Source organism: Manis javanica, chromosome 4 (genome assembly GCF_040802235.1).
Source record: "Manis javanica isolate MJ-LG chromosome 4, MJ_LKY, whole genome shotgun sequence".
In the NCBI taxonomy this organism is placed as follows: domain Eukaryota; kingdom Metazoa; phylum Chordata; class Mammalia; order Pholidota; family Manidae; genus Manis; species Manis javanica.
Window position 1 is genome coordinate 177,842,546 of NC_133159.1, and position 24,395 is coordinate 177,866,940.

At 61.8% G+C, this 24,395-nt stretch overlaps 2 protein-coding genes across 11 annotated transcripts in view; one reads left to right on the forward strand and one right to left on the reverse strand.

The window, feature by feature from the left end:
• The window catches only part of MYO15B (myosin XVB), a 31,321-nt gene extending 17,181 nt beyond the window's left edge, over positions 1-14,140 (forward strand). For 6 of the 9 annotated variants that reach the window (XM_073235919.1, XM_073235920.1, XM_073235922.1 and 3 more), the window contains 41 exons: positions 203-260; positions 486-616; positions 1,280-1,375; positions 1,686-1,921; positions 2,004-2,182; positions 2,403-2,475; positions 2,913-3,074; positions 3,222-3,322; positions 3,428-3,504; positions 3,626-3,710; positions 3,908-4,006; positions 4,158-4,267; positions 4,377-4,550; positions 4,744-4,822; positions 4,992-5,090; positions 5,164-5,422; positions 5,501-5,591; positions 5,707-5,926; positions 6,297-6,409; positions 6,607-6,666; positions 7,407-7,482; positions 7,606-7,724; positions 7,901-8,019; positions 8,094-8,235; positions 8,476-8,587; positions 8,687-8,841; positions 9,232-9,380; positions 9,544-9,607; positions 9,697-9,769; positions 10,171-10,247; positions 11,221-11,294; positions 11,383-11,498; positions 11,591-11,685; positions 11,787-11,864; positions 11,978-12,074; positions 12,196-12,338; positions 12,545-12,660; positions 12,994-13,127; positions 13,229-13,362; positions 13,483-13,623; positions 13,740-14,140. In XM_073235919.1, the coding sequence (XP_073092020.1) occupies positions 203-260; positions 486-616; positions 1,280-1,375; positions 1,686-1,921; positions 2,004-2,182; positions 2,403-2,475; positions 2,913-3,074; positions 3,222-3,322; positions 3,428-3,504; positions 3,626-3,710; positions 3,908-4,006; positions 4,158-4,267; positions 4,377-4,550; positions 4,744-4,822; positions 4,992-5,090; positions 5,164-5,422; positions 5,501-5,591; positions 5,707-5,926; positions 6,297-6,409; positions 6,607-6,666; positions 7,407-7,482; positions 7,606-7,724; positions 7,901-8,019; positions 8,094-8,235; positions 8,476-8,587; positions 8,687-8,841; positions 9,232-9,380; positions 9,544-9,607; positions 9,697-9,769; positions 10,171-10,247; positions 11,221-11,294; positions 11,383-11,498; positions 11,591-11,685; positions 11,787-11,864; positions 11,978-12,074; positions 12,196-12,338; positions 12,545-12,660; positions 12,994-13,127; positions 13,229-13,362; positions 13,483-13,623; positions 13,740-13,799 (4,776 nt within the window). In that variant the 3' untranslated portion in view covers positions 13,800-14,140. The other 3 variants (XR_012130873.1, XM_073235926.1, XM_073235925.1) reach the window with 3 other exon arrangements.
• Positions 14,141-14,155: 15 nt separating this feature from the next.
• The window catches only part of RECQL5 (RecQ like helicase 5), a 30,978-nt gene continuing 20,738 nt past the window's right edge, over positions 14,156-24,395 (reverse strand). Inside the window, exons 9-20 of one of the 2 annotated variants that reach the window (XM_017666129.3) lie at positions 18,431-18,649; positions 18,108-18,207; positions 17,934-17,970; positions 17,760-17,818; positions 17,598-17,671; positions 17,152-17,245; positions 16,695-16,829; positions 15,903-16,390; positions 15,667-15,757; positions 15,224-15,451; positions 14,942-15,011; positions 14,156-14,852 (exon numbers count right to left, since the gene is read on the reverse strand). In XM_017666129.3, coding sequence (XP_017521618.3) covers positions 14,752-14,852; positions 14,942-15,011; positions 15,224-15,451; positions 15,667-15,757; positions 15,903-16,390; positions 16,695-16,829; positions 17,152-17,245; positions 17,598-17,671; positions 17,760-17,818; positions 17,934-17,970; positions 18,108-18,207; positions 18,431-18,649 — 1,696 coding nt within the window. In that variant the 3' untranslated portion in view covers positions 14,156-14,751. The remainder of the gene's footprint in view (positions 14,853-14,941; positions 15,012-15,223; positions 15,452-15,666; positions 15,758-15,902; positions 16,391-16,694; positions 16,830-17,151; positions 17,246-17,597; positions 17,672-17,759; positions 17,819-17,933; positions 17,971-18,107; positions 18,208-18,430; positions 18,650-24,395) is intronic. The other variant, XM_017666130.3, reaches the window with a different exon arrangement.

Here is a 24,395-nt window from a genome sequence, read left to right on the forward strand (position 1 = left end):
TTCTGTCTCCAGGGCATCCACTGTGTCCCTGGGGAGAGGCCTGGGGTGCCCTTGGCTTCCCTCTGAGGGCTCCTGGGCCCTGTTCATTTGGGTGTCCAGAATCAGAATCCTTGGTCTCTGGAGGGGAAGTTTACAGTCTGGGGTGAGGAGGGACCCCATCTCTGTGCCCCTCCCTTAGTACCTGTCAATCACTCTCTGCCAGGAGCTGGGGCGTTTGGAGGTCCCGGCTGAGCTGGCCCTCATGCTGAAGACAGCAGAGGGTGAGTCTTGACAGGTGTCCCTCTTGCCGTGGCCCCTTTCCCAGTCTTTTTACTGTGCAGTGGGTCTGTCCCTGTCATCCCTCCCCTCTGGTGCTCTGAGCCCCCCGAGCTCACTGCCCAGGTCCCTCTGCATCGAGGGTGGAGATGATGATAAGGGGTGGAGGTGCCACCAGAGCCAGTGCCTTACCTGGGTGTCTCCCGGCTGCCACTCGGCACTGTCCGCAGGCCGTCAGCACACCCTGGTCCAGAACATCACGGAGTCCATGCCCCCGCAAGTGCCTGTCCGGCCCAACCTGACTCTCCCGCCGGACACTGACCAGTTCCCCTTCTCCAGCTTCGTCTCCATCAGCTTTCAGGTGGGCTTCGGCTCTTCCTGCTTGAACCCTACAGTGCCCCAGATGTTAGCCCCTGCCAGACAGAAGCTGTGTCTGTTCCTCTCTCTTCTGCCACCCTGTCACAGAGGGTGTGGCTGCATTGCTCGGAAAACCTCTGCTGAACCTAAATGTCTCTGTCTGGTGTTGGATACATGATGACACATGATGCCGCACCTTAGTTACACCTGTGGCATTGCCCTGCCATTGAAGTTGTGTCATTAAAGTGTAATGACAAGGCCAACTGTCCAGGCTGCAGTGTTGGACACAAAAGCAGGATGCAAAATGCCTTAGTTTTGTGATAGTTTTGCATTTAGAGAAGGCTCCCAATTTTATTAAAAACAACAGTGGGTGGTGATGTATGTATCTCAGTGCAGAAAGGGACTAGAAAGAGGCTAAATGCTGATGTGGTATGTCTAGTGGTAGAAGGTTAGTGGTGGTTTTCATTTGCCATCTTTTTCCGCGTTTTCTGCATGCATGGACACCAATTTTCTAATCATAAGGAGCAGTTAAGATGTGTTTTGAAGATTGTTTTCCTCACCAGCTTCTTTCCCTCTCTGAGACTGCGTGGCCCCATGCTCCCCTGGACCTCCAGCAGGTCAGCACAGACCAGCCCCTGCTCAGTGCTGTAACCCTCCTTCCCTGCAGGAGCCATCCCTACCTAGCCCCGGGCAGCTGCTGGCCAAGCCCCTGACCCGACTGGATGGTGAGAACCCTCAGCATGCATTGGATATCAACAAGGTGGTGAGTGACACATGGAGGAGGGGACAGGGTGGTCCATGCAAGGGCTGGCCCCTGGCCCCCGGTACTGGCTGGGCACAGGGAAGCCTGCAAGTCCTGCTGTGTCTGTTCCCCTCTCTTCAGCCACCCTGTCACAGAGGGTGTGGTTGCATGGCTCGGAAAACCTCTGCTGAACCTAAATGTCTCTGTCTGGTGTTGGATACATGATGACACATGATGCCGCCCCTTAGTTACACCTGTGGCATTGCCCTGCCATTGAAGTTGTGTCATTAAAGGGCACTGGCAGGCCAACTGTCCTGGTGTGTGTCTGCAGATGCTGAGGCTCCTGGGGGATGGGGCCCTGCCCTCCTGGCAGGAGCAGACCCTGGCCGAATACCTGGTGCGGCAAGGGCAGCGCCGGCCAGGGCTGCGGGACGAGCTCTTCAGCCAGCTCGCGGCCCAGCTCTGGCACAACCCAGACGAGCAGCAGAGCCAGCGTGGCTGGGCCCTCATGGCCATCCTGCTCAGCACCTTCCCCCCAATGCCCACCCTGCAGAAGCCTCTACTCAAGTAAGGGGCCAGGTGTGGGGGGCCTGGCTGGGGGAGTCAGCAGGCCTCTTGCCCCTATACCAGCCCTGTGCTGTCCCCACAGATTTGTGTCTGACCAGGCCCCCAGTGGCATGGCAGCGCTGTGCCAGCACAAGCTACTGGGGGCCTTGGAGCAGACACGGCTGGCTCCCGGGACCGCACGGGCCCACCCACCCACCCAGCTCGAGTGGACAGCTGGACGGCGACGGGGCCGCATGGCGCTAGATGTCTTCACATTCAGTGGTGATGCACGCCTCCTGCCTAGGCCTCCGCAAGCCTATAGTGGAACCGGTCCTGCCCCAAGCCCTTTCTGGACCCACTTCCTGCCTTAGCCCTCCTGCTGTACAACCTTGAGAATGCTGATCTCCCTTCTGTCCTGCCTCTGGGACCCCATGGGGACAGACCTTTCTCAGGGTGGGCCCTACTGCCCCTCACCCTTGCCCCCGACCCCTTGACTTTGCAGAGGAGTGCTACTCAGCTGAGGTGGAGTCCTGGACCACAGGGGAGCAACTTGCCGGGTGGATTCTGCAAAGCAGGTGTGGGGGACTGGGCGGTGGGGGGGTGGCCAGTGCGGGCCGCTTTCCTGTCCTCCTATGTCTTCCTCCTCTTGCCAAGCGCCCCCTGCAGCTGCTCCTGCAGGGCAGGGCCAGAGGCTGCTCCCCCAGGGGCCAGGTGGCAGCAAGGTGCGGGAAGAGGTAGTCAGGGTCCAGACCGCGCCCTCAAGATGTGAGCAAGCGCAGAGATCATTCCTATCCCCTAATTACATAGCTGATAGAAAGTGAGCTCATCAGCCGACAGAGTAGAAGGATGAGAATTGCAGATACCAGAGACCCGTCCAGGTGAAACCGGCACCCTTGCCGGCTTCCCGTCGCCCTCCGCAGCCCCCTCCCCGACGGCTTCCTCAGGCCTCGCCCCTTTGGGTGGTCGTCTGCCTGGCTGACCGCTCCCCTTTGGCTCGCCCCATCACGCTCAGAGGCCTGGAGGTGCCCCCCCGCGGCTGGTCGGTGTCACTGCACTCCGGGGACTCCTGGCAGGACTTGGCTGGCTGCGACTTTGTGCTGGACCTGATCGGCCAGACTGAGGACCTGGGAGACCTGGTCGGTCCCCACAGCTATCCCATCGCTCCCCATGGCTTGTAGGTGCCTCCCCAGCACCCCTGTCCTGTTGTAAGCCTCCTCCAACCTCATGGGGCCAATCCCCACAGCAGCTTCTACACCTCGCCTCGGCCTGGGCACCACGCCCTGCCAAGGTACCCCCTTAGCTGGGCCACTGTCTCCTGCAGAGCCGAGAACATCCCCCCTGCCCCTGGTGTCCAGGCCCCCTTGCTGCCCCCAGGTCCTCCTCCAGGTCCAGCCCCACCACTGCCCAGCAGGAGCCTCACAGGTAAGGCAGGAAGTGGGCACACGGAGATAGACAGGATGCTGGGAATGGGGGTGCAGGAAGCCCTATGCCTAAGAAGGCGATAGTAACCCTCTTCTGGCCCCAAAGGTGAGTCCCGCACCTCAGGGAGCCTGGACGGCTTCCTGGACCACCTCTTCGAGCCAGTCCTCTCCCCGGGCCTCAGCGTGAGTGTCCTGCACATCCCCCATCCTGCCCCGTCCCTGCTCCCCTGGGGCCTCTGCTGCCCTTTCCTCTTCCCCAGGGCTCTAGCTGTGGCCCTGTGACATATGGCTTTTGTCCCTTCAGGATCTGGAACAAGGCTGGGCTCTGAGTAGCCGCATGAAGGGAGGAGGCGCCATTGGGCCCATGCAGCAAGGCAGCTACCCCATGGGTGAGTGCAGGGCCCAGCACCCATCCAGGGTCTCCCGGCCTAGCAGCATAGCAGGCACGGCCTGGGACCCCCCAGGTGGCTGGGGTCAGAGCCCCAGTGGGCACCCTGGTGGCCCATACTCTTCTCTGCCTGCGGCTGGAGGGAGGTGGTCTGTGGGCCCAGGTAGGGACCGACCTGAGAGGGCTTTGTTCCCTCAGTATACCCAGGGATGATGCAGATGCCTGGATACCAGCCGGCCGTGATGCCTGCCCCCGTGCCCATGATGCCAGCCATGGGCGCAGTCCCTGCCATGCCAGGTGCGGCTGGGCCAGAGGCACCCGATCCCTTCTCAGACAAGGACTGGAGGAGAGAGGCTCTTGCCAGGGGTCAGAGGGCACAGTGGGCAGAGGGCTGCGTGCAAGCTTGACCGTGGTGCTCACCTGCCCTGTCCGTCTGCCACACTCACAGCCATGGTGGTGCCACCACAGCCACAGCCACAGCCCCTGTTTCCCAGTGTGGATGCAAGGCAGCTGGCGGTCCAGCAGCAGAGCTTCATCAACCAGCAGGCACTGATCTTGGTGAGAGTGGGCACAGATTCTGCACAGGGCCCTCGGATTGCCTGGTGGGGTCAGGTGTGGGGTGGGGCCAGGCCAGCTCTTACCTGGCCCACCGCCCCACTTCCCTCAGGCCCAGCAGATGACCACCCAGGCCATGACCCTGTCCCTGGAGCAGCAGACACAGCAGCGCCAGCGCCAGGCTCAGGCCCCTGGGGCTGCCTCCCCGACCTCACCCGCACCTATCACCCCCAAACCCAAGAAGCCCCTGGCTCCCCAGAAGGAGCCAGAGCATGAGCTGGAATTGGTGGGTGACTGCCTGGGGGTGAGGAGTCGGGGCTAGGCAGATGGCAGGCCCAGGGATGGGAGATGCGGGGCCAAGGGGCTGGAAGGCGCGGAAGGTTGCTGCCGGGCCTCAGGCCCAGAGATGGCGGGGCTGGCTGTGAGTATGGTATCTTGGCCGGTAGGCCTGCTCCTTCACTTCCCCTTCCTGCCAACAGGAGACCTCACAGGAGGCTGAAGCCAAGCCCTGGCGGCCCAAGAGCTTCCAGGAGAAACAGGACTATTTCCAGAAGATGGGTGAGGGTGCTTGGGGTGGCAGGCCCTTGAACAAACTTGGCCACCACCTGGCTTGGCCAGGGGATGGTGGGGCAGGTCTACTGTGCTCCCCTGGGTCAGTGTGGCCTGTCCAGGAGCCCCAGTGGGCAGGCCAGGTGGAGGGTAACATGGCCATCTGGGGCTCTTACAGGGCAGCAGCAGATCAAGGTGAAGATGGTGAAGCCTCCAGCCAAAGTGCAGATCCCCCAGGAGGAGGAGCAAGGGGAGCATGGGGAGGAACCGAGAGCAGGTGGTGGGGCGATGGGGGAGGCCAGGCCCCGCGTTTCTGCACAGGGTCTCACGTTTCCTGTCCTCCTGGTCAGTGCCGTCCCCTCCTCCTCCCCCGGTTGTGAGGAAGCCACCGACACCAGGCGGGGCCAAAGCTGCCCCAAAGGAGGCCGAGGCTGAGCCGTCCTGGGAGGCCGGGCCTGGCGGTGGCGGCAAGCCGTCCCAGGGCAGGGCAGCGGTGCCCAGCTCGAACCCTGTGCCCCAGCGGGCTGAGCCCAGCAGGGAGATCCGCAACATCATCCGCATGTACCAGAGCCGCCCCGGCCCCGTGCCTGTGCCCGTGCAGCCATCCAGGTGGGCGCCAGGGGGTAGCCGGGTGGCCTGCTCCCCAGGGAACCGCCCTGTGGACTCATGAGGCTCCTCTTCTCTCAGGAGGCCCCCCAAAACTTTCATAAAGATGAACAACCCTAAGGACGAGGCTCTGGCGAAGCTGGGGATCAATGGTGCCCTCTCGTCCCCTTCGGTGAGGCCCCATCCCAGCCAAGGCAGGGCTGCTCTGCTTGGAAGGCCAAGGCTCTCTGGGGTAGACCTGGCCTTGCCCCTAGACACTGCCGTGTGTGTTCTGTGTGCCTCCCCAGACACTGCCCCCCAGCCCAGGCAAGGGGCCCCCACCGGCTGTGGCCCGTCGGCCCAAGGCCCCAGCACAGCCCGGGCTCTCCAGCTCCATCAAGGAGAAGCAGGGGCCCCTTCAAGAGCTGTTTGGCCAGTCCCCACCCACTGCCCAGGCCCCCCCACCTCCACCAGCACCCCCACTGCCTCTGCCCGGGGATCCAGGGAGCCCTTCAGCTGAGCACCGAGGTAAGGAACCCCACATCCCTGTGCGGTGGGCTTCGGTGGGGCAGGGGCAGGATTCCCAACAGCTTCTCGGTGCTCCGGGCTGAGGACAGCTGCTGGGCATCCGGCCTTCGGAGCCGTGAGCAAGGGGCCCCGGCTTCTACATTCCTGTCCAGGGCAGGGCCTGAGGGACTGTCACATATTGGGTGATGTCCTTGATGCCTGGCAGCTCTGAGAGGAATGTGGTGGCTCTGCTGACACAGTCAGGGGGCCCCATACCTGTCAGGGGCAGCAGGGAGTTTGAGAACCAGAAGCAGAGGCAGGACATGGGACTATGTCGCCTCATCATCTGGCAGCTCCTCGCCTGCTGTTCTCTGCCTCCTCCCTCTTCTAGGCTTGATGGAGCCCATGGGGGACCAGGGCATCCCCACCCAGCTGCTCGTGCCCTCTGGCAGTGTGTGCTTCTCCTATGCCAGTGCACCCTGGAGGTTGTTCCTCCGCAAGGAGGTGGGCATGAACACTGGGCCGCAGCCTGGCCTCTCTGAGCTGGGACCTCAGCCTCTCCTTGGCGCACTCAAACACTGGGGCTGCCTCCCCACTGCCCATCCCCTCAGGCGGGGTTCCCGTCGGGGCCCGGAGGCAGGTGGGCCAGGTGCTGGGCAGGGCCGTCCTGCCTGTTCTCACTTTCCCATGCTCTTCTGTAGGTGTTTTACCCCCGGGAGAACTTCAGCCACCCCTACTGCCTCAGGCTCATCTGTGAGCAGGTGAGAGCCTGGCCCACTGCGGCAAGCACAGGCTGCCCGCTCCCCGGGCCAGGTTTCCACCGGTGCAACGGGCATAGCGATAGCCGCACCTGTGGGGCGCTTGCCAGGTTTCAAGTCCTGCCTTCATTTATTCAGTACTCACAATACCCCTAAGAGGAAGGGCCATTACCATTTCTGTGCCATCCCCTCAATTTTGCTATGAACTCTAAACTGCTCTAAAAAAATGTCTTGAAAGAAAACCCAGCATGTTTATCGAAGGGAAGATATATTAAACAAACACACAAATAAAAAAGACAGCTGATCTTATTCATGAAAAAAAAAAAAGATTAAGGGCTATTATTGGCCTGTAATGAGGATTCAAAATGAAGCGTGGACAGTCCCAGCGCAGGCCCTGGCACGCAGCAGGTGCCCATGCTTGCTCCTTTGCCACCTCTGGGTGCTTCCAGGGCTGTGCCTCCTCCCCCGCCCCAATTCTGCAGCAGCTTCCTCTCCTCCTCCAGGTTCTGTTGCTCCCAGGAAGCTTCCCTCCGCTGACCAAGGGACAGTAGCCCAACTAGTGCAGGCAGTCAGGGTGGCAGGTGGGGGCTCCAGGGCGACATGGCCCTGGGCTTGGAAGCACCACATCCCTCCCTGCTCCACCTGTGCCCACGGGGCATCACAGCTTTTCCTCCATGTGTGGCTGCCTGCATGGTGCGCTCTGGCCTTGGGACCTGGCGGTGACCACCTGGCTCTGCCCCCAGATCTTGAGGGACACTTTTGCTGCGTCCTGCATCCGGGTCTCCCAGAATGAGCGGCGCAGAATGAAAGAGCTGCTGGGTATGGACCTGGGGGCCGTGAGGTCAGGGAGCTGGAGTGCTGGGTCTGCCCGGAGGGAGAGAGCGAACTCTGGGGTTATCATGAGGGAGCCTGGGGACAGTCTGGGGCCGTTCCTGCCCTCAGGAGACCTGGAGGTGAGCCTGGACTCACTCAGCACCACGGAGGACAATGTCAAGAAGCGCATCGTGGTGGCCGCTCGGGACAACTGGGCCAATTACTTCTCCCGCATCTTCCCTGTCTTGGTCAGTGAGTCTGGGGATGGGGCTGGGATGTCAGCACCCCGGGCAGGATCCCAGGACACACTGCAGCAGGGAGAGAGCTGCGGCGTGGGTTGGCCCCTGCGGAAGGATGAAGGGCAGCACTGGCCCTGAGCAGGTGGTGGGGACCCAGGAGCACGTGCCACCTACCTTCTGGGCAGGGTGAGAGTGGCAGCGATGTCCAGCTGCTGGGCGTGTCCCACCGGGGGCTGAGGCTGCTCAAGGTGACCCAAGGTTCTGGCTTGTACCCAGACCAGCTGAAGACTCTCTGCTCCTACAGGTGAGCGTGGGCTGGGGGGTGCAGCGTGCGGGGGGTGAAGAGGGCCTCTGGCTCATGCCCCTCCCTGTGCACAGCTTTGCTGAGGTGCTGGGCGTGGAGTGCCTGGGCAGCTCTGCCCTGGCGCTGTCCCTGAAGAGTGAGCAGCTGGTGCTGCACACGGCCCGGGCCACTGCCATCAAGGCCATGGTGGAGCTGTTCCTGGGCGAGCTCAGGAAGGCAAGTGTGGGCCGGGCGGGGCCTCCGCCGATGCTGCTCTGTGCCCTGTCTGGTTTGACTGGTCTTAGAGCTGCCAGCCTGACACCTTCAAGCTGCTGGGGTGGGGCTGGGGGTTCAGGCTGGGTCCCTGGATCTCTGGGTGCCGGGTGGAGAGGAAGCCAATGGGGGAGGGCCGGTGAGGCAGGCGGGAGGCGGGGCCCAGGCCAGCCGCTCCCTCCCTCCTCACCTGCCTGCCTGCAGGACTCTGGCTACGTCCTTGCCCTGCGAAGCTACATCACTGATGACCGCAGCCTCCTCAGCTTCCACCGTGGGGACCTCATCAAGCTATTGCCAGTGGCCACTCTGGAGCCAGGTATCCCCAGGGGCCGGCAGGGAGGATGGCAGCGCATGGCAGAGCCTCTGAGTGGCAGAGCAGCCAGGTAGTGAGGCGCCATCTTTGAATGCCTTTTAGGCTGGCAGTTTGGCTCCGTCGGGGGCCGCTCCGGACTCTTTCCTGCCGACATAGTGCAGCCAGCTGCTGCTCCAGACTTCTCCTTCACGCCAGAGCAGAGGAGTGCCCGGCACAGGGCTCAGCAGCAGCACGGAGAGTGGGACAGGGCATCGGAGGTGAGGAAGACGGGAGCCGCAGAGGCGAGGCCTAACTAGAAGTCAAGAAGGAAAGGGCTTGGTTGCCCCAGATTGACTAGGGGCCACCCTGCCACCTGGTGGGCAGCACTTGGCCTGGTGCTGCCCCTCTGCTTCTCTCCATTTCTTGCCTTGTCTCCCCAGCAAGACTGCGAGCTCCCTGTGGACAGGGGCTGGCGGCACGTCCCGCCCATGTCAGTGCAGCACCACCTAGCGGATGCTCAATAAAAGGCTCTTTGACTCCCCTGGCTCCTGGTGGTGTGCTCACTGCAGCTGCTCCTCTCAGGCTGGGCAGGGCTGGGGCTGGGGCTGGCGGGGCCTCTGGACAGGCCAGCAGGCACTCGAGTGGCTCTAGGTCTTCTGTGCTCCCAGCGCCCCAGACGCCCCTGGAGTCAGGCACTCAGTGATAAGTCAGAGGCCAGCAGCATGCCCCACTCTGTGGCCTACGTCTCTCTGTCCATGGACTCCCAGAACTATACCATGCAGGAATTTGCCCTGAGATACTTCCGGAAGCCCCAGAAGTGAGTGCCCTGGGCTCACCCCTACACCTGCTTATCCTCAGTCTTCCTGAAGTGCACCCCCTGCTCAGAGCCACCAGGCTAGTGCTCTCAGCACCCTCCCTACACAGCCTGGGATGGGGGCAGGAACCCAGCAAGCAGAGCCGTCCCCTCTCTGCCCTCTCAGGCTGGACCACAAAGGTGGAGGTGCTAAGGGGAAGTCCGTGGCCAGCCTGGTGCAGTACACCAAGGTAAGGGGACCAGGTGGGCAGGAGTCAGGCCAGTGGACCCACCCTCTGGCCCCAAGGATCAAACCACAGCCCAGCCTCTCTGGCCACAGGCACCCATCCAGGAATCACTCATCTGCCTCAGTGATGAGGACATGAACAGGCAGGCTGTGGAAAGCTTTCAGGGTGAGTGGCCCCAGTACCCTGGGTCCCTGTGTCTGTGGTGCCTTGGACCTAGGCGCTTGGTTGCCTTCTCCTTGAGTTGGCCAACTCAGGGAGGCTCACTGGTGGTTCCTGTAACCCATAGCCTCACCCACTTCTGCTCACACCAAAGGGCTCGTGCACTATGTGGAGTCAGGGCTGGAAAGCAGCAGTGGGTCCGGCTGGCTAGGCACTGTGTGTAGCCGAGGGTGCCCACAGACTCTCTCCAGTTGCTTCCTCATCAGAAAAGCTGAGATGCCACTCTGTCTGGCTCACATGCATTTTGAGAGCAAGGAGAGATGGCAGGGGAAGGCCCTGTGTGGTGACCACATGAGTCAGAGCCAGGCCCCCAGCCCAGCTCACCATGTTTCTCATCCTACCTGCAGCTCTGATGCAATTTATGGGGGACCAGTCTAAGCCCCGGGGCAAGGACGAGATAGATCTCCTGTATATGCTGCTGAAGGTGAGCCAGAGCTGCATATGCTGGAAGCTGCAGGGAGATGCTGGGGGCCCTGAGGGAGCGGCCCTGGCCTCTTGCTGGGCCTGAATGGGATCCCCGTCCCTTGGTCACTATTCACTCAAATTACCCAAAAGTATTTACTGAGCACCTGCTCCCTGCTGGGGGCACGGCAGTGAACCAAGCAGGCTAAATCCCCGCAAAGCTTACAATCCAGTCAGAGAAGACAGACAGTAAACCGTGGCGCAGTGTGTGAAAAGCACTGTGGGGGATGACAGAGCAGGGGGAGGGGCTATAGTGCAGAGGGCTTGGTGACAAGGTGATGCTGGGGAAGAGATCCGAAGCCGGGGAGTGAGGCACACGTGCGCTGGGGCAGTGCACATGGGTGGAGAGACGGGCGGGGGACAATCCCAATGAGAGGCTGAGCTCAGCACCACCAAGGCCAGCGTGGCTGGAGCCCAGATGCCCAGGGAGAGTGGAGGGTGAGGCCCGGTAGGGACAGTGGGTCCAGGTCACAGCAGGCATTATAGGCTGTCAGGACTCTGATTTTTTGAGAGATGGGCAACCACTCAAGGGTTCTGAAGAGACCTGGCTTACATTTTCCAGGGATGCTCTGGCTGCTGTTTGCCACTCTGGGGGGGTGTAAAGACAAAAAGACGTTATTGCAATGATCCCAGGTGAGAGATGGCATGCAGAGATCAAGGAGATAAGGGGAGCCAGTGGGGGTGACTAAGACAGGGAACAGAGAAAGAGGACAGGGCCAAGCACAGCCTGCAAGAGGTGAAGACAGTGATTTTGTGACCAGTTGTGCAAATGCTGTTAAACTAAGACAAAGACCAAAAGGTGACCATTGATTGGGCTGTCACCTTGACTTGGTCCCCAACTGTTAGCAGGTTTTCTGACTTCAGACCCCTCACTGTTCCCCAGTGCACTGCACTGCAGCTCTGCCCCTGCCCACCTGCCCTTCCTGTCCCCACAGCTGTGCCGGGAGGAGAAACTCCGGGATGAGATTTACTGCCAGGTCATCAAGCAGGTCACGGGGCACCCCCGGCCGTGAGTGTAGGGGACTGGTGGGGAGGGGCAGAGGGCAGCCCAGTGCCATGGTCCGGCCAGCCTGGACCCCAAGCTCGCTGACCTGCAGGGAACTCTGTGCTCGAGGCTGGACCTTCCTCAGCCTCCTCACTGGCTCCTTCCCACCGTCAACCACGCTGATGCCCTATGTGACCAAGTTTCTGCAGGACTCAGGCCCAAGCCAAGGTGCCTGCGGGAGGGGTTTCCACCTTGGGGTCTTGGCTCCTTGGGAAGGGGTTTGGAGATGCTCATGACCCCAGTGTGGCTCCTCTCTGCAGAACTGGCCCAGAGCAGCCAGGAGCACCTCCAGTGCACGGTCAAATACGGGGGACGTCAGCGGCTGCCCTCCCCTGGTGAAATGCAGGCTCTCCTGGTACTGGGGGCACAGGCGACTGGGCATCTTGGGGCTCCCTGATGGGAGGCAGCTGGGGCCTCTGTCCACTGGTGGACTGACCCTGCAACTTGCCTTGACAGAAAGGGAAGCCGGTCCACCTGCTTCAAATTCACATGCCTGGGGGTGTGGATTACAAGACCAATATCCGGACTTTCACGGTGAGACTGGGGCTACCAAGGAGGTGCTGGGGAGTGGATGGGAAGCTGTGGGCATCAGTCCTGGGGGTACCCTATCCTCTCTCCCCCCGTCACGGCCCTGTCCACATGCCCAGGTGGCAGCAGAAGTGCTGGAGGAGCTGTGCCGGCACATGGGCATCATGGACCCCCAGGAAGTACAGGAATTTGCCCTCTTCCTCATCAAGAGGGAAGGTGAATTGTCTAGCCTGGGGAGGAAGGGTGGCTAGGCAGGATTCAGGGAGGCAGCTCACCTGGCAGGCCCACCTGTGCCCACGGCACTGGGGCAGGCTGTGGACCTGAGCTCCCCATGCAGGCGGTCTGGTGCGGCCCCTGTGGCCCCAAGAGTACCTCAACAGCGTGCTGGATCAGGATGTGAGCCTGCACAGCCGGAGGCTTGGCTGGGAGACACAGCTGCACTTCGATAATCCCACTTACATCAGCACCCACTACAGCCAGGTCAGCTCCCCACCAGCCCTGGGCTGCTCTGCCGCTGGTGGTTTGAGCGCCGGTTGCAGTTTGAGGGCGAGTCCCTGCCTGGGCGGGCAACCTTCCAGCATCCCTCCCCATCAAAGAGAAGGGATGGTGGCAGGACGGGGTTTGACCACAGGAGCCACCAACCAGGGGGCTTTGGGACACAGCTGCTCACTGTGCTCCTCTCCCAGGTGCTGAGGGACTACCTGCAGGGGAAGCTGGTGGTCAGCACCCTAGAGGAAGCCCAACTTGCCAGGCTGGCTGCCCTGCAGCATCTCAGCAAGGCCCAGGAGGGGCCCCCCTCAGAGTGAGTGGGAGCACAGCCCCTACACCTCCCCCCATGCCTCTTGTCTTGTCCCTCCTGATGCCAAGGCCCACTTCAAGGGCCTCTCCTTCAGTCTGCCATCGCCCCCAACACCCCAGCCCAGGTCAAGGCCACTTGACCTATACACTTCACGGTCCTACCCAGATGGGCCTAGAGCAGTGGAGGCTGTGTACACCTGTCCTCCCAAGACCCTCAAGGGCAGGGGCCACTTGTCATTCATGTGTCTGGATCCCCAATCTCACCCACAGTAGCTACTGGTTCGTTTACTTAGCACCTGCTGTGTACCCAACCTTGACTGACCAGGCTGTGTCCTAGGCAAGACCTGCTGGATTACTTGCCAAAGTCGCTGCCCTGGCAGGTGAACCTGGCCACCATCAAGAACCTGACAGGCCAGGAGCTGAGGCAGCTGCGAGGACACAGCCCCAAGGACGCGCAGATCGGCTTCATCAGTGAGCCTGGGGCCACAGGAAAGGGTGAAGGTGGGGGCCGGGCTGGGCAGGACCCAGGTCCCCAGTGACCAGAACTCCTGTCCCAACCCCTCCCTTCCCAGAGACCATCAGCCAGCTGCCCCTCTTCGGCTACACGGTCTACGTGGTGCTCCGGGTGAGCGAGTTGGCTCTGCCAGGCCCTGTCCTCTTGGGGCTGAACCGCCAGCAGCTGGTCATCATGGACCCCAGCTCCCAGGTGGGCCGGGCTCCTGCCTCCATGCCGCCTGGGCACCCTCGGGCCACTCCTCTCCCGCCACCCACACGGACCCCTCCCCTCCCAAGAGGGGCCAAGCTCTGCTGTCTTTCCTGCCCCCAGAGACTGTACTGCTCCATCGCCCTGAGGGACCTGCAGCGGCTCCACCTGCTGAGCCCCCGGGAGGCAGAGGGGCCTCCTGGCCTGGAACTCAACTACGGCTCCGCGGAGAACCCTCGAACCATCTGGTTTGAGCTGCCGCAGGTGAGTGGCAGGGGCCCCTGGCCAGCCTGGGAAGATGGCGAGTGCCTCCCCCAGGCCCCAGGTGCTTGGAGCCCGGCGGTGCGGAAGCCCCGCCCTCAGCAGGCCTGTGCCCGCAGGCCCAGGAGCTGAAGAGCACGATCGCCTTCCTGCTGGAGAGCAGCAGTGCTTCCACTTAGTGGCCGGCAGCGTCCAAGGGGAGGAGCGGATGGGCGGAGGAGGAAGGGGCCCCTCTCTGGCCCAAGACCACCAGGAAGGTCTCTCTTGGGGCTGTCGTGCCATTTTGGTTGGGACTTCACTGCCTGGCTGTTCTGGAACCTGAGATGATGATACACGGGGCTGCTGCAGTGACATCAACTGGAAGAGTGGCAAGACTGGGAGGCGGGCCTGGGCCGGGGAGGGGGCTGCAGGAACTCAGCTGGGCATTGATGTTGCTCAGTCTGGAGGAGATGCCCACCTGGCCCCAGGCCCCAGCTCTACATCAGCAGGTGCTGAGGGAATAAAACTCCCGAGAAAAGGGCTGCACGTGCGTGTGTGTCAGTACAAACAGGGCTTTATTCCTCTGATAAATGTCTCCATCCAGCCTGGCTTTCTTACAGGAGCCGAGCAGGGAGCAGGACCTGGCTGCTGCCCCCCTTCCCACGAGCTCTGCATGTGGGCCAGGCTGAAGGCTGGCATCACAAGGACAGGGGTAGTGGGCGGGAGACCCAAGGTTGGCGGGGCTATTCCTGAAGAGACCCCAGTGCCTTGGACATGCAGGCCTCGCCCCCAGTTTTCAGCTAGTTAAGTACAAGAGGTGGAGGGACTGTTCCTTCTTGCTGCCACCTCCTAATCTGGGGACCTGGCCCAGAAAACCCAGCCATGAGGCCCAGGAGAGGCAGGGAGGCTAGGAGAAGGAAGACCTCAGGCCTTGCAAGGAGGAGAAAGACAGGCTGGCCTCTGGCCTCTGACCTTGATCTGGGAGGCATCCAGAGCCATCTCTAAAGCAAGGTGTGGCCGGCAGGGTGAAGACCTGAGAAAAGCTGATGCCTGGTGGCAGCAGGCCTGTCCACCTTCCCCATGCCAGGGCAAGGCCCAGGGGGGCCCACGGCAGAGTCCAGGGAGGATGGCGGCCCCGGTGGGTGGCAGTCGTCACCTCTGGGGGTCACACAGCCCACGCCAGTCAGCTTCACTCTCGCACCAAGCCCGGCCATGGAAAAACTGCTTGATGAGATTCTGGGCCTCTTCCTTCACTACAGGGTCAGGGTGGGGAGAGTGAGGGCCGGGCTCCCCCCTGCAGTGCTCCCCACGTGCCTCCTGGCCCAGTGATGCAGGCACTCACCACTCCCACCAGGAGAGCTCTTCTGAGTCAGGGAGTGCGAGAGGTGGCGGGCAAAGGCTTTGAACAATTCCTGGGAGGCAAAGGGTAGAGGAGCAGAGAGCACAGAGCCCGGCCCTGCTCCCCGAGCCACCCACGACCCACAGCCTGACCCAAGACCAAGGCAGCCTCTGGCTAGGCTGCTTCCTCCCTGCGTCCTGCGGTCCACATTCCCTGCCCCCACCCCACCCACACCGTACCCACTGGCCAGGAGCAGGGGAGGGCACACCCACCCTCCTATCCTACCTTGGAGGCAAACTTGCCCTCCTTATAGAAAGGGGTCAGGCACTTGACCACAACATTTGCAGCCTCCTTCAGGGAGACGCCAGGAGCTGGGAGCTGGCAGGAGCTCTGAGCCATGGGTTCCCAGGTGCCCTGATCACCGGCTGAGATACTACTGTCTTTGGCCTTGACTAAGACGGAGACGTCGGCTGAAGAGCAAGGCCTCTTCTGCGCGCAGCTCTCGGGGTTCTCCTGTGCAGGACCACAGTGCAGGGTCATTCTCGGGCTCCCTCTCACTGGCCCTCCCTCCCATCCTCTGGAAGCCTGGGCCACAGCACCCCCTGGCTCCCTCCAGCCCAGCCCATCTGCCCCTGGGACGATCTTGCCCAGACCCCGAGTGTAGAGCAGAGCAGGTACAGCTGGTCCCCGCCACCTCCCTCTCACTGCGGCCTGGTCCCGGCCAGTACCTGCGGGGGCCTGGGTCGCTTGCCCTGCCGTGTCTCCTCTGTGGGGGTAGGCTGACCCTCAGGGGGCCCCTGGTCTTGGAGTGAGCAGGCCCTGTTCAGAGGGCAGAGCAGGCATCAGGGCTCCAGGGACCAGCTGTGCCCTCGGCCCAGCGGCCTCCATCCGCCTGAGGCACCCACCCGCTTCAGAGGTGTTGCCAGCGGGGATTCCAGGGGACCTGGGCATACGGTGCCCTCACCTCAGCCCCTCCCTGGAGCACTTCTCAGTCTGAGGGGGAGCCGCCGAAGAATCCAGGGACACATCCACCTCTCCCGTGTGCTTTTCTGTGGCAGCTGACAGGCGGGGAGGCGGGCGCTCAGCCCCTCGGCAGAAGAAGCGGGCGATGTTCTGAGAATCCTTGAGGGCCGCTGTGGCCAGGAGCTGCTGCTGCTTCTTGGCCCGGGCCTGGGCAACGGGGCTTCCCCTAGAGGGACCTTTTGCCTTCTCCTCAGGGGAGGACACCCCACAGTGAGCACTGCTTCCAGGGGCCTCTCCTCTGGGCCCAGGCAGGGGCTCACCCCTGTCCTCGCCCTGGAGGCCACAGGGCTGGTTGGGGGGCTTCTGCTCGCCTGCCCATACGGGCTGTGGGGCTTGCTCCTCAGTCCCCATTTTCTCCATGAGCTCAGTGGCCGTCTGGAATGGGCCGGAGCCTTTGGGGAAACCAGCTCCCACTCGCTTGGGTTTGAGCTGAGGAGGAGAGGGTTCTGACCACCGGGCCCTCTTGAAGGCCGTCCCTGGCTGGTCCGGGCATGGCTGTGCTGGTGGGGCTCTTGGGAGTGGAGGAGGGAAAAGCCAGCAGGAGACTGGGGGAAGTTAGGCTGATGGGAGGAGGGCTGTGGGGGCTACAGAGGGGCAGCTGGCAGAGCAGGGGTGCCCTGGGGCCAGGGTGTGATGCCAGTAGAGGGCACAAGGCTATGCCTTAGCTGGGGGCACAGGGAAGTGGTGCTTTTCTGCAACCCAGCTTTGGAGGGGACACCAGGTCACTGCTCACCGAGTACACCTGGGAGGCTGGCCGGATGTCGTACTCTGTGGGCTCTGGGGGCTGGGCCTGGGGGCTGCAGCTCTTGGCACCGTACGCCCCTTCATACAGCTGCCCATCCTTGGACGCTCTGTGAATCTCAGCCACCTGAGGCAGAGACAGGTGGGGATGACGTGGCACCCCTAGCTCCTGAAAGCCCCCAACCCAGGCTTTCCCTGAGTGGACTTCTGTGGCCCATGGCTGCAGGCAACTGGACACTGGACAAGTTGTAGTCCTCGTGGGGTTGGCTGGAAATACCACCAGCTGGCAAAGGAGGGAAGTTGGGGTCCCCCTGCTTAAGTGGCCCCCTGGTAAGGAGTGGATAGAGGGCACATTCTGGGCCACGGGGCGGGCAGGCAGCCCGGAGTGTGCAGGGGCTGCCTCTCCCACCCCAGCCACAGCGTGCCCCGCCCGCCCCCACCCGGCCCACCTTCTTCAGCACGCTGGCCTTGTACAGGTTGGCCGCCTTGGCGTTTCGGAACATCTCGTGTTCCAGCTCCACAGCCTTGGCCTGGAGGGCAGGTCTGCGGGTAGGAACGAGCACCAGGCATGAGCTGGGCCAGAGTCCTCTTCCTGTGGAGCTCTTGTTGGGTGTTGACTGCAGGCCTGGTGGGCAGGGCCTTGGGCACAGGGATTCCGCCCCGGACTCTGGGTGCCCTGCGGCCTGCTGTCCTTCAGCAGCCCCCGGCAGCCCCTCAGTCATGGCTGAGCCTGCCTCCTGGAGAGGCTGTGGGGACCTGCACCCCCTGGGGGTAGGATGGGTCACCAGCTGGGGAGCGGGGTGCCCACACAAGCCAGGTGAGTGAGGATTCCTGCCGTCTACAAAGGACCAGGAGCTTGGGAAGCCTCCTCAGCCCCATGACCTGGGACACTCACCCGTCGGTGGTACCCGTGGCCTGATGGTTACCGCTCAGAGCCTCTTCCAGAAGCCCTAGGCAGTGCTCACGGGCCTGCACAGGGGAGGGAAGTCGGTCACACCAGCCTCAGTGTCGGGCGGGGAGCCTGAGAGGCGGGTGTGAGGGATTGCCCACCTCTTACCTTCACAGTGAGCCTGGGGATCTTCCTGCTAGAAGCTTCTTTCAGGGGACAGTCCTCATCTGAGGGGAGGAGGGATGGGCCCTTCCACTCTCTGACCTATGCAACCCCTCCAAGCCATCCTTCGTCACTACCCTGGGGACTGCCCCCAAGCCCCCAGGGATAATCTGTACTGACCTGGGGGTACAAATTCTTCTATCTTGGGTTCTTTGCCCTGGAATACAACATGGAAGGCCCATGAGGTATCCTGCCCCTGCTGCAGGACAGTTTCCTGTCCAGCACCAGGGAGGGAGCTTAGAGGAGCATGGGGGCGGGGAGGGAGGAGGACAACTGGGAGCCCACCCCCTTCACCTTGCGTAGACTCATCTGCTTCTGGTAGAAGAGATTCCACTCCCGCTTGTGGGCCTCGTCTCTGCCCTCGTCCCCGCTGCCACCAGAACCTTCGTCGTACCTAGGGGAGATGCTGGGCATGAGCAACCCGGCCTTCTCAAGCCTCTGCTGGGGCAATGATGTCCCTGATGCCACGGTGGCTCAGGTCAACACCAAGGCCCTGGCCCCAGTATAGCCTCCAGGCCAGGGGGTGAGCTGTGGCACCAGGTCTGGCCTTGGCACCAGGGGGAGAATGCCAGGCTATTTTCAGGGGGTTGGGAGCCCCTAGCTTCATGGCCCCTCACCTGCTGAAGCCCCCATAGCCCCTGCGGCCTCCCTCATACAGCTCAGGGTCAAAGCCGTTCCCCTGGGAGGGCCTAATGCAGGTCCTGCTCCAGCTGCTTTCGTGCTCCAAGGTGTCCAGCTGCTTCCGCACGGCCGCTGGGTTCTGGCAGTGGTCACAACCTTTGGTGCAGGTGGGGGGCGCATCCCCAAAGTACTTCGCAATGGCAGCATGGCGGCACCTGAGCAAGCAGTGCGGCAGAGGCAAGGGGTGAGGGACCCAGGCCGGCCAGCATGTGTTCCCCCAAGGCCTAAACGTGTCAGGTACTGTACTAGGCACCTCACACTCCTCAGCTTATACAAGCCTCACAGGCATTGTTTGGCTGCCCATTTTACAGATGAGGACAGTGAGGTGAGGGGTTTTTCTCAAGGTCACATAACACCTGGGAGACGCCAGAGGTGCCAGGCTGTGACCCCCATTCTGTCCTGCTTCTCAGTGATCCTCCCATGGGCCCTGGCCTCCTGCACCCCCGTCCTCTGGCACAGGGGTGTCCTGGGAGGAGCTAAGGCTCCTCTGCTAAGGCGAGGCAGATGCTGACTCTGAGAAAGCACTTGACTTTACAGAGGCTACTCGCTCTTGCCTGTAAAACAGTATGAGCGTGCTGGCCCCTAGGGCTGTAGTGTAGAAGGGCTGGGTGAGAGGACTCCGAGGTGCTCTGCACAGTGTCTGGTACCCACAAAGGGCTCTTATTATTGCTGCTCACCCTTTCCTGGGGGTGGGAGAGGGCAGGCACAGCAGGGGGCAGCACTCTCCTTCCACCTCTCGGCGAGTTCTTCCTCATTTTCCCCAACAAGCCTCTGACCAGCCCCGGATACACAGCTAGGGGCTGGGGACTGCCAGAGCGCAGGAACAGTAGCCCTGAGACTGTTATCACATGCCAGCCCCTGGTGAGGGCATCAGGGACATGCAGCCTTGGCCAGTCTTCCACTGCCTTGAACCTGACACGCCCCTTGGGGGTGCCAGCCTCCAGCTGTCTCTCCTGTGATCCCCTAGGCTGGGGGCACAGTTGGGGCAGATGCAGAGGCCCCAGGAAGGGCTGTAGCTCTATCAGGACCTGTACAGATGGCCAGTTCTGCCACAGGAATGTGGCATGGGGCAGGGGAGCCCAAGAGGAGATGCCTGAGCAGAGGCAGGGCCGCCCAGGCACCACATCCCAGGGACAAGAACAGCGGGCGTCAGGGCTCTAACCAGAACTCCTCTCAAGGTGAGCACTGCCTGAGGCTGCAAGGAGCCCAGGAGAAGCTGAGCCCCTAAGGGCCATGCTCCAGGGAAGAGCCGACTGCTACACAGCCCATAGGAAGCACAGCCTGGTTGCTTGACAGCTGAGTGAGGAAAGCAGCTCTGAAAGCCAGACAGCAAGGAAGTTGCAGTGGCCACTAGAGGGCGCTGTCCCCACGGCTCCTCAAATCTACGTGCTCTCATTCGGTCGCTTCAGTCTGTGCTTCGGCACAGTGGCCGTCTGTCTGGATTCTGGGAGGCTCTGGCAGCCAAGCGGTGTGGCCACAAGGTTGGCTTCCTTCCCCCTGCCCTCCCCCAAGCCCTGACTCACTGGGGTTTTGTGCTCACACTCAAAGGACTCCATTGACAGCTCACAGATGCGGGCTGGGGTCGGCTCCTGTCCTGCTCCGGGCACAGCCCGGTCTGCTGGGGTGGCACAACCAGCAAAATGTCAAAGGGCCCCACCGGCCACGGGGCTCCAGAGCCCATCCCTGACTGCCAGGCCAGGAGTGTGGAGGCAAGAACGAGATTAGCAGCGTCCTCTCTCCTACCCGAGGCAAGCGGGCCAAGCACAGGCCACACCCGAGGCACTCCAGACTCCCCAGATCTTCCCCCAGATGCCTCCCCAAGGGGATGGCTGCTTGGGTGGTCTGGCAGCTCTGCCACTATTTCCTAGGAGAGGCCAGAAGGAGGGACCAGCCAGGAAGCCGCCTGAGGGACGGGCTGGAGTGGTCAGGGGACAGGGTGGGGTGCAGAGCCAAAGAGCTGGGAGTGCCGCGGGGCCTCCCTGCCGCCTCCCCACTCCACTGCTCAGGTGGAACCTCCCAGGGGTCATCTTTGCCAGGGAACAGGAGAGCAGACCTCCTCTTTCATCAGCTCACAGCCCAGGCCCAACCCACAGCGGCTTAGCACCCGCCTGCCAGGAGGGAGAGGCGAGGAAGAGGAGGGACCAGAAGAGAGGGAGCCGGCCGGCAGCCCTCCTGGGGGCAGGGGGCCCAGCAGGAATCTGGAGAGGACCAGGTCCTGGCAGGGTTCCCTCGCCTGGCGGGGCCAGGGCGGCACTGGCTCCCCCTCCAGTGGCCAGCCCTTGTTATTTGACACTTGGATCTCCAGGACGACCAACAACAAAAAAGCTGAGGCCCAGACAGCAGCTGGCTGTCAGCAGTCAGGAGCTCCGTTCACAGTGAGGAGAGGTGCCCACGGAACAGCAGTGGGTCAGGGAAGAGGCATTTGAGGAGACCAAGAGGTGCCAGCCAGACCTCATGAAGGCTACTGCGCTCCCCAGCACCTGCGGTTGCCCCTAAGCCCCAATACCTGAGTAGGTGAGTGGTGCTGGCTGCGGATCGGGGAAGGGAGTGGCCAGGGTCCCCTGCCCTATGCGTGGAGGGTTACAATCTACCATGACATGTAGAGGGAGCTCGTGGGGGACACACATGGTCATGGTCTCTGGGCAGCCTCCTGTTCAAACCTGGGCTCTCCTTTCTTTTGCCAGGACCCAGCACTGGGAGGCACAGGCCAAGGCTGCAGCCCTCTGCTCACCGTGGCACCCCCCTCCGCCCCTGAGACTGCTGGGCGGAGTGGCCCAGACAGGCTGCCTACTCTGCAAGTCAGTTTAAGCTTTTTCTATTCAGGGGGCTTAAACAGGGATTTGGCTATCTTGGCTTGCAAGAGAACTGTCACCTCCCCACTGAGGTCCCCCTTGATCCCAGGATCAAGGCAGAGCCCCCCCTTACCTGCTCCTTCCCAGCCAAGAAGGCTCAGGGCAGGGTCTGCCCAGCCAGTGCATAACCCAGGACCTGTGGCAGCTCTGCCCGCCTGTGTCCTGGACAAGAGCAGCAGCTGTCACTTCCTGGGGGAGTCTTGGCCCACTCACTGCCATGTGTTCTCAGCTCAAGGCTAGGCCCACTTAGATCCCCAGGAGCCCCCAAATCTCCCTGAATGCTGCCCCATTCAGGGCAAGTGTGAGGGGCTGCCTCTGAACCCAGCATGGAATGGGGAAGAGGCAGCAATGGGGGCACTGAGGCAGGAGGAGGGGCCGCCTGGGCAATCTGGCCTTCTGCTGTGTGGCTGTAACACTGCCCCCCTAATGGCTCTTTGGGCAGCACCCTGTTAACCATGGCTGGCTGCCTGCTCCTGCCTCCCTGTCCTTGCACCAGGGTTAGTCTCCCTCCCCAACCAGATGTTTTCCCTAAAGTAAACAAGCTAGTATCTACTTAGAAAGAAAAACAATCCAGGAAAAAGTAGAAACCAAGGATCAGTCCAAGGGTTCTTGGCTGGGCAGAGGCTGTGGAATTTGGCCTGGGTTAGTGGCTGGGGAGACTAAACGTCCTGCTGCAATGGACAACACATGGCAGAGAAGGGACAGATGCTGTGCTGTGCCAGGCAAGGGGGAGGCGCAGTGGTGAGCCCATGGCTCCCCCAGCCAGCTCCTGTCTGTAAAATGGCCCCCCTGCCCCCACAAGACACAGGTGCATACGGTTCCCTGAACACGGTCCCTGACCTGGGACAGAAGGGTGATGCCCAGCTTCTGAGGCTGCAGGAACAATCACCAGCAGCAGAAGGGCCTCCTCCTGGAAAGTCACAGGGCTGGGGAAGCAGGAGTGCCTGAGGTTCCAGCGCCTACGGCCTCGGGCAAGCCGGAGCCCAGGCAGAAAGGGGCGCGGTCTGAAGGCTCAGTGCTGCGAGCAGTAGGTATCTCTGCCTTGCTGGTCAGGGCTCCGGACACCACAAACCTCCCTCTCAAACAAAACAAAGCCCTGTGGGGCAGGGGTGGCTGAAACCCACCAAGACAAAATAACGGCCAAACAAGAAGCCCTTGGGGCCCTGAGCCACTGACACTCTGTGCTTATCGGTCTCAAACACACCCGCTGGCTGCCGCTCTCTTCCACAAGGCGTGTCTGCAGTGGGGGTGTCAGTTTTGCAAAGAGGAAACAGGGAACCAAGGGGCAGCTGTCTGGCCTGCAGGATGCCTGCCTGCTCTGTCACAAGGTTTTCTGTGCCAGGAGATGCCACACATGGAATGTTTTCTAGTCCCTCCCATCTGCCAGCCTTCCTGGGCCCCACTCACTCTTCACTGGCGCTGGCTGCCGCCCCAGCCGGGGAGCACCCGCTAAAGGCTCCATGAGGGCCACGCCGGCAGCTAATGCTCTCTCTCCCCAGGGCCCGGGGAAGCCACACTTGCTCTGGCTTCCTCTAACCAAGGCACTACAGGGTACAGGGGTGGGAGGGACTCTGGCTTTCATGCCTCACGGGCAGGAAGTACAGTTTTGGAGGGAGTTTGGTGGAGATAGAAAGACTGGAAAAATACAGAGAATTATCAGTAGCCCCTTCGGGCTTCCTGCCTTCTTCCCTCTGAATTTGGGAGGGTAAGAGGGACAAGCAGCAGCCAGCCCAGGGCACCCACCTTCCCCAGGCCACAACTAGGAATACTTAGAGCTCCCTCCAGAGCCATGGCTGGGGCACATGTCACATGGTCACCTGACGACTACTGGTTATATCAGGCACCAGGTGTCCGGCACCCCATTGGCCTTGCTTTAAATAGCGCGCCGGAAGACTGCCTGGGGCCTGCTGGAACGTGCCTCCTCCCTCTAGAAGGGGGCCCTACGGCTCCCCTACGGTCCTGGCTAAGGTTCATCTATTCCAGCCCAAGCTAGAAATGACAGAACATCAACTGAAAAGCAAAGGGGGCTCTTCCCTGACCTCTGGGGCAGAACAGTGTCTGTTCACAGGTCCTCTGGCCATGAGCCTACAGCTCCCTGACTTCATCACCGCCAGAGGATGGCTGACTTTAGAGCTGAATCCTCTGATGCACAAAACCCTGCCCTTCCCACAGAGCAGTTCGGCCTTAGCCCAACCTTCCTCCTCTTGGGCCGCCCCAGGGTGTCCATGACACCTCACTCACAAGTGGAGGTGCCCCTCTGCAATCCCTCCCTGGGTCTTTGGGCGTGGGAACATGAGTGAAAAGCCTCCCCGTGCCACTCACCCTCTGCCTGCTTCCACTTTTAAGGAACCTCTGATGGCTACATTAGTCAATGCAGGCACAGGGCCAAGCAGGCTGAAAAAGCCAGCCCAAGTGAAGATGAGGTTGGGGGCAGCAGCAGAGCCTCCGAGCCCTGGCAAATCTCCCCCAGGGCTTCAGCAGGCACCGCCCTTCCCTCCTCCAGGAGTGAGGCCCGCGGGCATACTCCTGTCTTCCTGGAAACTTGAGGAGTGGGGATGCCCAGAGGCCCCAAAACAAGGGAGAGGACCCCGCTCCTAGTGCAAGCCCGCCCCACTGGCCAGTGGGAGGAAGTCTGTTCAGTGTGACCAGGGGAGAGGGGTCCTGTGCTAGGAAGGAGTTCCACGAACCTGATGAGACAGAGAGATACACGAGATCTGTCCCTTTAGTCAAAAGTTACATGTGGCTCTCAAAGAGCAGGAGTGGCCCCATCCTGATGAGTGATGTACCGTATAAAGGTGGTGTTCCAGACTCAACCATGTGGGTAGGACTGACCGTGCAGAGCCCGCCTGCTTCTGGGGGGCTCTGGGGCCCTGGTTCCTGTGCAGAGCCCACCACGTAGGTGATGCCCTCAGCAGCCTGCTCCTGGGCTGACTTACCTTGCCACCGAAGAGCAGGCTGCCCAAGATAGGCCTGCATGGAGACAGCATGGGGCAGTAGGGGAGTGCAGGCCAGACCCTGTCCTACTGGGTGACCTTGGAGGGTTACCCAG